The 13971-nt window shown below is 40.1% G+C and overlaps 1 protein-coding gene across 5 annotated transcripts in view; it reads left to right on the top strand.

Annotated features, from left to right (window-relative positions):
* Window positions 1-13971, top strand: part of HMGN3 (high mobility group nucleosomal binding domain 3) — a 31010-nt gene that overhangs the window by 12796 nt on the left and 4243 nt on the right. For all 5 annotated transcript variants that reach the window (XM_032409403.1, XM_032409404.1, XM_032409405.1 and 2 more), the window contains exons 2-3: window positions 6304-6354; window positions 12923-12952. In XM_032409403.1, coding sequence (XP_032265294.1) covers window positions 6304-6354; window positions 12923-12952 — 81 coding nt within the window. The remainder of the gene's footprint in view (window positions 1-6303; window positions 6355-12922; window positions 12953-13971) is intronic.

Consider the following 13971-nt stretch of genomic DNA (forward strand, 5'->3'; position numbering starts at 1 on the left):
AGAAGAATGGTTGTGTCCCCTTAGGACATTTTCGCATCCTCATGTGCAGGGCTCAGGCATGTCTGTGTAGGGAAAGAATGGGGATGGTACAGTTGGTCATCCTTCCCCTGTCAGCTCTCCTCCTACACTAGCCCAAGGAGTGTTCACATTCATGGGGTCTTGCTCTTGGCTTAACCATCTTGCCCACTCCAGTGCCTTCCTGTGAACCCAGTTGAAGCAATTATGAATATGTCTTGAACAGAAGAGAAAGAGGCATTATATAAACCAGATTTATAAGTCACTTAAGAAGTGCAGAAAATGCTGTGGATAAACCTAGTCATGAATTTGTGTTAGGGCACAGTTAAACTAGACTTAATGGAACAAGTTTGCTTCTAGTCTTTTTTTCCCTCAACATTGCTAATATTTTTATTTGGAAAAAATTTAAATACAGAAAAATCCAGAAAATAATATATTCATTTACCCACCTCTCAAATTTCACAAATTTTAGTGTTATCATTTTGCTTCAGATATTTTTTAAATAAAATGTTACAGATAAAGTTGAAGTTTCCTTAGAAACATCCCCTTGGTTCGCATCCCTTATCAGCCTCCCTAGAGGTAACCATTATCATGAATTTGTTGTGTATCCTTCCAGTCCATGATTTTATACTTTTATGATATGTGTGTCATATATAAATCCTTAATATTGATTTGTGCATGTTTTAAAATTTGTAAAAGTGGAATCATATACATATATTATTCTGTTTTTCTCCTTCTGTCACTTGACATTAAAATGGATGAGTATAATTTGTTTAGGTATATTGTGATTACTAATGTATTTGGACTTTTTCTAAGGACTTATTTTATGGTTTTTATTTATTATTTGTCCTTTTCTTTTCTCAATTTTTTGTTAAAATGTGCTTTATTCCACTCCTCCTGATTTGGAAGTTTATAGATTCTGTTCCTTATGTTAAAAATTTTAAGGGCTATCTTTAAATTTTATTTATTTATTTTTTTTTAAAGATTTTATTTATTTATTTGACAGAGAGAGACACAGCGAAAGGGAACACAAGCAGGGGGAGTGGGAAGGGGAGAAGCAGGCTTCCAGCGGAGCAGGGAGCCCGATGCGGGGCTCGATCCCAGGACCCTGAGATCATGACCTGAGCCGAAGGCAGATGCTTAACGACTGAGCCACTCAGGCGCCCCTTTAAATTTTATTTTAACAAAGTCTAAAATGATTCTGTGTCTGTATCATCCTCAGAACAAAACCAGGACTCTAGCATGCTTTAACTTCTCATCTATTCATTCTGCTCTCATTTTTTGTGGTTATTATGGTCTAGAACTATGCTGTTCAGTATGGTAGCCACTAGCTACATGAGGCAGTTAAGCACTCTTTAAAAAAAAAAATGAGCTGAATTTTTTAAATTTCAATTTTGATCAATTTAAATTCAAAAACTTGTATTAGATTAAGTTATTGAAAAAATTTAAATACGTTTGGAACAACCTGGATATGTGAAACTACTATAAACTTTATGAACTCTAAATATAGATCAGGTACTCTGGTGAAAACCTAGCATTTGAGTGGAGATGTGCTTATGTTAAGTGTAAAGTACATGCTGCATTTTGAAGATTTAGTATCAGAAAGCTTTGTAAAATACCTCAATAATTTGTGAATTGGTAACACATTGAAATGATATAATTTTAGATAGATTCAGTTAAATATTAAAATTAATTTCATCTGTTTCTTCATACTTTTTTAATGTGGCTATTAGAAAATCTGGAATTACATGTTATTATTTCTATAGGACAGCACTGGTCTAGGATTTCTACCGAAACTTTTTTAAACACAAAAAAAATAGGCATTATCTACAAGTAATAGTTAATTAGATTTACCAGTATTTCATACTTAATTCATATATACTTTGCTTCCATCTGAATTCATTTTTATAATTGCTAAATTTGATCCATTAGTAACAGGTCCTCATTGAAAGGAAGGTTCTATTGATGGTTAACTGTCTTAAGTATCTGTATTCTGAGATATCTTTATTTTTCCTTCATTCTTAAATGATAGCTGGGTATAAGGTTCTAGGTTGATAGTTACCATCAGCTACTTGAACATTACTCCATATTTCTTACATTTGTAGTTGCTGGTGAGAAGTAATTCTTTGTAGATAATCCATCTTTTAATTGATAATTTCTAAGATTTTTCTCACTTTACTATAGTTTTACTACTTCATGTTTCATTGTATTTATTTGTTTTGTTTCCAGTTTGTTCTTTGGCGTAAGCTTTCAATCTGGAGACTCATGACTTCAATTTGGGAAAATTCTCAGCCACCATGTCTGCCTTGCTACTAGTACCTCTGTTCCTGGCTTCTGAATTGTCTGTTAGGTATATGTGGAGCTTCTCAATTAACGGTGTCTGCTAACCTCTCTTGCATAGTGTTCATTACTTTGTTGCTCTTTGTTGCACTCTGAGCTAATTACTCAGCAGTCTATGATAGTTTATTATTTCTTCTGTCCCTGGTCTAGAGCTTATGTTTTGAGGGTTTTTTCTTTTTTATTTCAATGTGCCTACTTTTATTTTCAGAATCTGTAATTCAAACAAGTTCAACTACCTGTTGATTTTTGCCAAAGTTCATGCCTTCTTGGCCGATTCTCTGTCCCCATCTGGTCACCAGGTGTTCAGTGATCCACCTTCCTGCTGACTTGCCTTCAGATAAGCTCTCAGTGGTACTCCAAACTTCTAGAATCCCTGCTGTGCCTTCCATCTGGCCACCATGTTTGTCTGCCACCCCCCTCCGGGCTCTCAGTTCGCTACCCTTGCCACTCAGGTACTGAAGTAGCCTCACATATGTGAATGAGACCTTTTTGTTTGACTATGGTTCTCTACCCTCTTGACCATTCTGGATTCAAACTGGATTAGCACAAGCCTGCTCTGTCCTGGGAAGTGAGACGAGAACCATTCTGCCTTGGAATTCCTCACACTCACCTCATCCTTCCCATCAGCCCGCTAGAAGGTTGAAGGACGTCTGAGATCATCAGTGTACACCCCCAATCCCCATTTCCCCCTTTGTCTTTATTCCTCACAATCTCTTGGGACAAAAACTTTGGGCTTCTGTTTCAATCCCTTCATGCCGTACCCTCCTTCCTGTCCCCAGCCTCATGGCTAAGGGTTAAAGGTGGACAGGGTGTGTGATAAGACAGTCTGAAATGGTAAGTCCTTCTGAAATTACTCTATGTTACCCTGTTCAAAAACAGATGACAAGGTTACAGGGAATCTGGATGTGTTCACCTTTAAGGTTCTGTTGAATATAATTTGACATTTGATAATTTAAAGACTCATTAAGATACATATTTCGTTGCATAACATCTGTATAACAATTCACTGTCTATGAAATGCTCTAACATCTCACTTGGTCTTAAGCATGATGCTTGGGAGTTCAATGTCATTATCATCCGTCATTCACGGATGAAGAGACTCTAGGTAGAGAGCCAGCATTCAAGCCCTTGTCCTGACCTGCATTCATGCTACAGTACCACACTGATCCCAGGGTAAAGATCATTTGGCTTGTTTCTAAATTTGTTATGTGCTTGTTAATAGAAAGCCCTTATGGAGAGATTGCCAGAGAAACCAGCTTTGCCTTGAGTTGTAACTCTTCACATTTCCACTCTTACATTCATTCATCTGAAGCCATTAACATTTTCAGCTATACCTGTTTTTTGTGTGTGTGGCATCTTTCCAGGTTTCTTTTTTTTTTTCCAGTTATTTGCATTTGACTTAGGTCAGTGTTTAGAAAGTGATCCCCCAATCATATTGCTGTCAATAATGCACTGCATAGAAGAATATTGGAATTATGTCATTAACATCCATTTTTAACTTTTTTAACATCAATTAACATCAGAATAACTGTGTGCTACTTCTTTAAATGCCTACCAGTTACAGGTGGAGGATACCCCAGACTGAACTAGGGTACCAACTGGCCTAACAGGTGTGAATGAAAGCCCAGCACTTCTTTTTTTTTTTTAAAGAATTTTTTTTATTTATTTATTCATTTGAGACAGAGAGATACAGAGAGAGAGAGAGAGAGAGTAGGAGCAGTGGGGAGAGGCAGAGGGAGAGGGAGAAGCAGACCCCCCGCTAAGCAGGGAGCCTGATGCGGGGCTCGATCCCAGGACCTGGAGATCATGACCTGAGCTGAAGGCAGAAGCTTAACGACTGAGCCACCCAGGCGCCCCCGAGAGCCCAGCACTTCTTGACAGAGGATCTCATTTGTGGCCAGAGGGTCGAGTTTGTAGCATAGAATTGAGCAAAGTCAAATGGTCCACGTATGGACTATCTTCATATGCTCACACTTTGTAAGGTTTTGCTCTCTCCAACTTGGCCGGCTGATATAGCAAGATCTGTGAATTAGAAATTCCTATGCAAGAGAGTGGGGAACAGAAAAGAGAAGCTCTGTTTCCCTTCATGATAGAGAAGGTATCAGGGAAGAGGGGAAAATGGTTGGTTCATTTGGTAAACAAGAACTTCATGAGAAGCGCCTGGGCAGCTCAGTTGGTTAAGTGTCTGACTCTTGGTTTTGGCTCAGGTCATGATCTCTGGGTCGTGAGATCGAGTCCTGCCTCCAGCTCCCTGCTTGTCTGCTTGTCTCCATCTCCCTCTGCTCCTCCCCTCGCTTGTGTGGGTGTGCTCTCTCTCTCTCTCTCTCTCTCAAATAAATAAATAAATCAGGAAGGGAGGGAGGGAGGGAGGAAGGAAGGAAGGAAGGGAGGGAAAAAAGAAAAGAAAAGAAAAGAACTCCATGCACATGCGAGGTTCTGGAGAGAGGTGAACTGACAGACTGTGGAGAGAGAGGCTGTGGACAGCCTCAGGGAGAACTGAAGGTTTACTAGGTCATCTGCCTTGAAGAAAAGCTTTTGACTTTCTAAAAGACTTTATCTACTTCTGATCTATGTTTTACATGTTATTTTATAACCTGTTTTTTTTTTAACTTAGCGTTATCTTATGTGGACTTTCTATGTATTCACACAGCCTAACTATTTTTAATCCCATTGCATTAATAATTACATAGTTTACTTAAATATTTCTCTATTATTTACTAATCATGTGAGTGGTTTCCAGTTACTCCTTATTAAAAACAGTACAACTAAAACGGTATTTTTACAGTCTGTCTTTGAGTCCTGGTTCCAAAACTGGAATTACTGGATCATTATATGATTAGTCCTGTGTTCTTTCTCAGATTGCCAGTTTGTTCTTTGAAAATATCATATTAATTTACAGTGTCACGAGGCCCACCAAACAGTGGGTTTTATTATCTTTATAATTTTTTCCTCATTTTATCAGATGAGGCATTACCACATAGCCGTTTCATTTTGCTCAAGCCAAGCAGTATGCCAAATGTCAGTTTGCTATTTGTATTTTTTCTCTCAGAAACTCTATTCATATCTTCTGCCCACCTGTCATAGAGATTGGGTAATCACCTTCCACATTTATATGGTTTTAAAATATGTGAAATAGTTTAATTTTCTAATTAGCTTAATCGTTTTCATCTTATTTACTGCCTTTAGCCAGTAAAAATATATTGGGATCTGCAGTGTGTCACCTACATCTAAGGATATTTTTCCCTCAGTTGTATGCACTGTTGTACTTACATAAAGGAGTCAGATTTGAGCTGTCACCGGGGTGACAGGTGCTGCCCCAGGGGGTGGGTCAAAATCAGGAAACAAATCAGCTGGGGTGGCCTGGCGTTGGGCTCTCCGGCCAAGGCTGGGAGTTCGGTAGAGATGCTGGAGTTGATAATGAAAGAATAATAATCCATGACACATTTGTCAAGTCATATCAAGAAGCGGGCTAGAAATCAAAGCGAGGCGAGTATGGGACAAAAATATGCTTTTGTGCTCAGGCTGAGCTTTCTTAGCATCCTGCCCTCATCTTAGAGAAACAAAGTGCCTGGAACGTGTGGTGGTTCCTGGCACTGCTGCCTCTGGCCACTGGGTCTCTGTTCTTTAACTAGTGGTGGAATCATCAAAAATCAATGAAAATGATGTAGGGTGAGTGCACATTAAAAACAGGGGTGCATATCAGCTCTTGCACCACTCCTGTTTTAAGATTAGAGCAGTTGTGCAGATAAATGCTGTGTGTGTGTGTGTGTGTGTGTGCACACGTGTGCATGTGTGTAAAATGTATCCTCTTACAAACTTAACTTTTTCTCCACAAAATATCTGTTGACTTATGTGGTCCTGTGAATTGAAATAGCTATTTTTTTCAAATCTGCCTCAAATGTGTGCTTTCCCTTTTAAATACAATTCACTGAAATATTTTCTTTCTAGTCTCCGGAGAATACAGAGGGCAAGGATGGATCCAAAGTAACTAAACAGGAGGTAAGTGTATCTTTGACATCCTGTATTTAATTATTATAACTGAAATTTTTAAATATTGTTAGGATTGTCTACATCTGAGTGAATGCAATTCTGAATAAGGTTGTTGAGACTACATAAACCAGAGATAAAAGCGTCACTGTGGAGTGTCTCTTGGCCTAGGTAAATTTCAGTTGGGTACAGTGGTGCAGCATTTTCCACTTACTATGTTGTTTATGTTTCTACCTGTCGGTCCTGCTATCTCGTAAAGTGGATACTGAGAATTCCTTCTGGGCAAAGAGCGAGATAATAGGTAAATTCATCAAGGAGAACAAAGTCTGCCTTTCACAGCAAGGAAATGAAAGACTGTTGATTTAATAAATTCTCTGCTCCGATGAGTGAATTATAAATTCCTTTTTTTAATGCTGAATATTTGCCTAAAAGGAGTCATCTCTAAAGTAAAAAACTGTGAAAAGACACACAAGATGTCAAAATATTAAAGTTTTTTTTTAATCAGGAAAATTCTTAGGGCTTAGGATAGTTAATTAGGTAACAGTTCAAAGAAACTGTGTATTAAAGGGTATGTGCTAAGGTGAGCGCTGTGAATTGTATAAGAATGATGAATCACAGACCTGTACCCCTGAAACAAATAATACATTATATATTAATAAAAAAAAAAATGGACTCAAAAAAATAAAATAAAATAAAGTACAGAAACCTCCAAAAAGCTAAGAAATGGAGAGAGATGGTTGCATTTACCCACCGTGGTAATATGAACTTCTAAAAGCAGATGGATGAAAAAGTAGCAGATTAGATGCTAACTCTGATGACAGCCATTCACTTTTGCACAGAGCTTTACAGTGTGTAAAAAAACTGCAGCTCTCACCCTTGAGCTTATAAACTAAAAGGGTCATGTGAAAGACAGAAACAGTATCTGGTTATAGATTCTTTGGGTGATTCATACTGTGGTTTAATAATTCAGAGGAGTTTGTCATGATAGCAGAACCCCTCCACAAAATTTGTACAAGGGAATTTGTTCTGCCAAATGGAAAATCTTTAACAGAATCTATAACTAAATTAATTTAAAAACAAAACAAACAAAACTGCCTGTAACCAAGGCCCCACCATCATTTCCAGCATTCAGTGTCTAACAGAGTTTGGGAGGTGAAGTTTGTGGTCCCATGTCAAGTTACTAAACAAACACTAGAATCAACCAAAAAATGACAAATGCATGGATTTTCCTGAAAATGGCAAAATGTAATTTGTTAGGACAGTTGGCTAAGTGTAACAAATCTTAATGTAATTTTTAGATTTGGACACAAACCGCATTTGGATTTTTCCTTAGGAACTGCTATTTAAATTGATCTGTCAGTCAGAAAACCTAGAAACCATTACACACAATAGATCTTGGATAGTGTAAACAGTCTTTCCAATCCTTCTACACAGAGCAGTCAAGCTGGTTAGAATATATGTAAGAGATCCTTGCTTATCCAGCTGTCTTATACGTATTATTTTAGCCTCAGAATTTTAATTATTTGTGTTATTTATATATTTTATATTATTTTTAACAATTTACTTTATGTTATTATATATATTATTGCTAACAAAAATTGTTCCTAGAAAAAACTCTTACCATGTCATTTAAGCCAAGACCAGATTAAAACTCATGATTTGTCTTCAGGACATCAGCACAATTGTTTGAAAAGTGAAAAGGTCAGTCAGTTAGCTGGTGGGTTAGGGTAAGAACTGTCAGACAGTATATTGATTGATTTTTTTCCCCCCACTGAATTGACTGAATTTTCTAGTTATGTCATTGAATATGCACAGGCTTGACTATGGGGAATAGGTATCAGTTACAAAGAGGGATCCTCTTTTGAAAAGCCTCTTCCACTGCCATGATATTTCAAGGGCATGGTGCAGAGTATAGTTTTTGGACAATAAGCGACCACAAAAATATGTTAAAAGCATCACACTTGGCAGTTTACAAAGCCCTTTCACGTTCATTATTTTATCTGATCATTACAATAACCCTGAAATGAGGGCAGAGTACATTCATTCCTCAACAGAAATGTATTGTGCACCTGTAATGTGCCAAGCACTGTTCTAGGCTGGGCAGATTCCACAGTGAACAAAAGAAGCCAAAATCTCTTCCTTCATGGAGCTTCCATTTTAGTGGAAAGAGAAAGAGAGTAAAATAAAATCACTGGATATTTGCTATGAAGAAAAATAAAGCCAGGAAAGGGAATAATGAGTATCAGGGAAATGCTATGTTTGATAACAGGCAGATATTACTATTTCCAGCTTTACTAGAGGAAACAAGGTCCTGAGAGAAATACATTATTTTCCACAGATGTCACAACTTGTGTATTGCAAAACCAGGAAAAATATCTGAGTCTCCTGATTCAAAATCCTATGTCCTCAGGCCACTTTTGTGGTAATCATAAATCTGGTTATCCAGTGCCATTTTTCTGTCCTTTCCATTCCCCAGCCAAGGCTCTGCTATCCATCTTTCCCCACTTCCCAGTTTTCCAAAAAGGTAATTTCTATTTGGCTCCTCATTCGTCTTTGGAAATTAAGAGCAACTTGACTTCTGGCTTTGCCTTTGAGTACACATGGTCCCTGACTTGTGATGGTCTGACTTACAATTTTTTGGCTTTACTGTGGTGCGAAAGCAATGCTCATTCAGTAGAAACCATGCTTTCGGTTTTGCTCTTTTCCCAGGCTATCTTTATGTGGTGTGACGCTCGCCTGTGATGCTGGGAGGTGGCCATGAGCCGCAGCTCCCAGGCAGCCCTACGATTGCGAGGGTCGACAACCCATCCGTGTACAACCCTTCTGTACCTAGACAACCGTTCTGTTTTTCACTTTCAGGATGGTATTCAATAAATTACGTGGGGTATTCAACACTTTATTATAAAACAGGCTTTGTGTAAGATAACGTTGCCCAACTGTAGGCTAATATACATGTTCTGGGCACATTTAAGAGAGGCTAGGCTAAGTAAGCTATGATGTTTGGTAGGTTGAGTGTATTAAATGCATTCTCAACTTACGATGGGTTTATGAGGATGTAACTCCATTGGAAGTTGAGGAAGATCTGTACATGGTCAGGCTTAGGAGCATTAAGAAATCTTATAAAAATAAACATACTTCCAAATCCCATTGGAATGGCCCATATGTTTCAAGCAGTATTCAGCAAAGTCCAGTGATTCTACTTGAATCCAACTATCCCAGTGAACTTAGTTGTAGTGAAATTAGACTTCCATGTTCTTTTGCAACCAGGATGCTAAAGTAAAAGACTCTGTGTCTTTCAGAGTAGCCTTCACCAGAATTTGCTCCAACCCAGGGAGTGATCAGTTACTCAAATGCTTATTAAAAAATTTCATTGTGCCCAGCCCCTATACACCGCAGTGACAAACCCTCCCATATCTTGTCTCTGTAATTCTTGGTGACGTGTCATTCTGAAAGTCTTCTTTCCTCCTCTGAGAACCACTCTTTTGGCCACTTCTCACAAGGAGTCAGTCAACAAATTGAGAGAAATTCTTACTTTTTTTTTTTTTCATAGTGGTCCTGCCCAACGGTCTGAGTCTCAAATGAATACTTAAAATGCTAGTGCTTTAAGGAGAAAAAACTGGCAGTCTCGTCCATGTTATAGCCAATAAATACAGCCCGGTCATTTATAGATTTTAAGGCTGTGCAAGCTGATGGAAGCTTCCAGGAAGGTGAACAAACTTGCATGCATAAGCTGCTGCCTGTGAGTGCAAGGTCTGTCTCAGCCTCCACTGTTTGCAGTGAAAAAGAAAATCTCTTATGGTCACTGGAAAGGGAAATTTAAGAAAAGTCCTTTTTAAATAGCATAGAAAGAAGAGCCAGTAAATTTTAGACAGAAAGTCATGAAATGATTTTACAGTAAAAGATGTGCTTTTTCGAGACGGTTGGTTTTGACAGCCTGGAGAGGCAGACCTTGTTTTTGCATTAATTTCCTAGGCTTGTTATTTTGAAACTCTTGTACTGGGCCTGAATTAAAAAAACGTAGGGAGTCCTCTGGATCAGAACGGCTTTTGGGCCCCGCAGAATAGTGCTTGCTTGGGGTTGGAGTATCTCTGGAAATCCCAAAGCGGTCTCTGATGTCTGCCTCTTCGGTATGCTCAAGGGTTCACATGGAGAGGAGAGGAACTGCAGCACCAGGGTTGGGAAATTTTTCACATGATTTGGCCTCGCTTCTATGAGATTTTACTCCCGACCACTACTTGGTGGATAGGAAGGCAGTTTAAGTAGTAGTGTATTTGGCGTCTTTTCAGATCCCATCCCGGACAGTAGCTGAGCAGTGGCCTCGGCACGGCTCCCCTCCAGTTCCCACTACTACACATTTCTGGTGCATATGCATTCTGCTCACCTCAGCATTTAGTGAGGGCCCCCGCTGGGCACTGGAGCTACAGAACTGCCAGAGAAGAGGGTCTTGTGCAGTAGGGGTACAGACATGAGACAGATGAGGTGACCAGTGAGGTGAGGCCGATGCCGTACATACGTAGACACCAGCTGGAGAGGGATCCAGATAAGGTCCGTTCACCCCTCTTGAGCATAGAGGTGGCCATTTTTTCTCTCAGAGTGTCTCTTTCTGAGCACTCTTCTACCAGCGGGGCTTCACCTGGGAGAGGGTGGGGTAGTTCTTGAGGCCATACAGAAGCATCAAAGCTGAGCTCTGTTTGGTAATTAGTGGATGCTCCGAGAGCATTTTGAAGAAGCACAAGTTACTTGCTGGCTGGTTCAATTGCTAATGTTGTCTTTTCTTTGGTGATACCCACCCAGTTCATTGCAGTTAACCCTCCTGAGAAAGGCATCACAGGATTTGGGTTCTGGTTCCCTGTGACTCATGGGTGCCTTGTCATGAATGCATCCGTGATAATCCTGGCAGACACCATGGTATTTCCTATGGAGCATCTGATACAGGCAGTCCTCGCGTACTAAGCGTCGAGCTGTACATCCTCTTACCCTGTGCAGGGAATATATCACGGCCGCCACTTCACCGGCACCGTCTCCAGTCTCTGCATGTTCTGTTAGCTGGCCGGAAGTCCGGCTCTGCTTTTTTTCCCTGAGACCCCAGGGTTAAAATTATACATGGAGGCTCTGGCCCTTCGTTTCCTTCTGTAGTTTAAAGAAAGATGAATTCAGCTTCCTCCGGCTATTTTCAGGAAGAAAGTTCTTAGATGTGAAGATGGCAAGAAATATTTCTTCCAGTTTGGCCTGACCAGCTGACCTGCACTGACCTAAGCACGGCTTCAAGAATTCCATAATTCCTTGCAGTTGTGGCACGGGTTCCTACTGACCATTTTTGCTGACCCCCTTAAAACAATTATTTGAAACATTTAAGCTATCGTAATGAGGCAAAGTCTGCATAAGGCAGCAAGAATTAGGGAAAAGATCGAGTTCATTTTTTCAGCACATCCTTTTGAGAATCTACTATATGTTAGGTGGAACATACACTGTGTTCTGCCAGAGACAGAGCAGTGAGTACAACAGACAAAAAGTATGGAGTATTTATTTCTGGAACACTTTTAAAGAAAGGCAGTTGTACTTTCAGAATGTGAAATCCCTTGGGGAGCCATCTTTTGCTGATGGTAAGTAGAATATCAGTTCTGTGTGCTTCTTTCTGAAATGCCTACAACAGTTTGGCTATTTTAAATTTTCTTTGCAGTCTCATTTGCTTAATTTGTGCTGTCCTTGAAGAGAAAAGATTTCCTGAAAAATACCAATCTCAATCCAGTTTTTCTAAATTTTCTAAACGTCCAAATTAAAAGATGAGTGAATTTTGGGGGCACCTGGGTGGCTTAGTCAATTAAGCATCTGCCTTCGGCTCAGGTCATGATCTCAGGGTCCTGGGATTGAGCCCCACGTCTGCTCAGCCGGGAGTCTGCTTCTCCTCCCCCGACCCTCCCCCCCGCTCGTGCTCTCGCTCATTCTCTCTCTCTCAAATGAATAAATTTTTAAAAATCTTTATCAAAAAAAGATTAGTGGGCTTTTTACTCTGTTTAAATCTTTAATTAAACATATGCATTTAGCAGATAAATAAATATAAATACCTGTTACAGGTAAAAGGAAGTCTTTCTTGTTAACTGCCTAAGATTTATCATCATTTTCCTTTCTAGCATAGTAACAAGTCAGGGAACTCCTACTTTTGTTTCTACACAATTATATACGTCTTTTTTTGTATTAATGTGTAAGTTTTAGTTCTGTTTGTAAGGAACAAGAGTCAGATTGGAACTAGTTCTTAAATAGCTCCTCAATGCTCCTGTTGTTCGTTTTATCACAAAAGGAGATTATGGGTGAGAACCTAAATTAATCTTCCTTTCTTTTTCTTGCCCACAACACCCTTAGTTAGGAGAGGCCATTTCTTTGAACAGTGTGTCTACACGTCTTTAGAAAACTTCCTCTTGAGTATTGTGGTACCCAGGGCACTTGAAGTGCCCACCTGGAGAGGGTAATGGGAGCCATACCATTATACTCTTTCAACAAAGTCAGATATCAGGAATGAATTTTTAAAAACCAACTTGGTTTGGTATAATATGAATACATATTTTTTTCATTTCCTTTGTAGCCCACTAGACGGTCTGCCAGATTGTCCGCGGTGAGTACTTTAGAACCCCCTTGTTGTTAGTTCTTATGAGCCCATGTTCCCTCTGCTCAGGATGAAGCAGCAGAAGGAAGATTAAGGTATTATTTCCCTTGAGTTTTTTTATTTCCTTTTTGGAAATTACCTGGGTCAGAATTTCTAGCAAACGTGACCAGTGTTGCCAAGCAATTCACTTGAGCAGATAGGTCATTGAAAAGTCACACGGCCACCCCCATTACCAAGAGTATAAAGCCCGGGAAGTAGTTGGACATTGCTAGATCTCTGCAACAAAAGAAGCACGTTAAGCCAAGTCCTACCTCCTGATTCCACATGATGTGCTAAGGTGGACAAGAATTCGGAGTCTCCGCGGCTCCTGCTTCCATCAGAATGTGCTGAAAGCTATCAGAATCCATGTGCTGTAGCCTCATTTCAGAACCAGAGAATCTTTGAAAAAGTAATGATTCCACTTTGCCACTCAAGAGTCTCCCACTGTGGGTGAGGCCTGGGGAGTAGACAAGGGTTAAGATCATTAGGTGTGACCAAGCCTTGGCCATGAATGGGCTCCAGCTCTTCTCACCGTGCTGTGCTCCTTGGTGGCTCTCATGCTCCTCCTTGCTGTCCTGCCGGTGTACCAGTCCTCACTCCGCCAAGACAGGTGGTCAGCCTGGCTCGCTGGTGGAGGAATTTGGTTAAAATAGCTGCCCCCCAGGCTGCGCACTGAGATGTAGGGAGAAAGGCGTTGGCTTCTTGGCCGCCAGGAGCTGCTCGCTACTTTGGTCTTCAGGGAAGCATGGCTTCCATCCTCGGCCAACACCTGTGCCTGGCACAGAGCAGGGAATAAATGCAGAAATGTTTAATTAGGGCACTGACAAGTTCAGAGGTATAGCCGAGTTTGGGTTGGGTGAGGCAGTGCTTCACGTGAATCCCACCCTAAGGAAGCGATATTAGAGTCGCCCGAAAGATTAAGAGCCGGGAGGTGTGTGTGTACACAGTTAAACTGGATTCTTCTGCAGGCCCCTCAAGATGGTGTGCTC

Source organism: Phoca vitulina, unplaced genomic scaffold (assembly GCF_004348235.1).
Source record: "Phoca vitulina isolate PV1807 unplaced genomic scaffold, GSC_HSeal_1.0 scaffold11, whole genome shotgun sequence".
Lineage (NCBI taxonomy): Eukaryota > Metazoa > Chordata > Mammalia > Carnivora > Phocidae > Phoca > Phoca vitulina.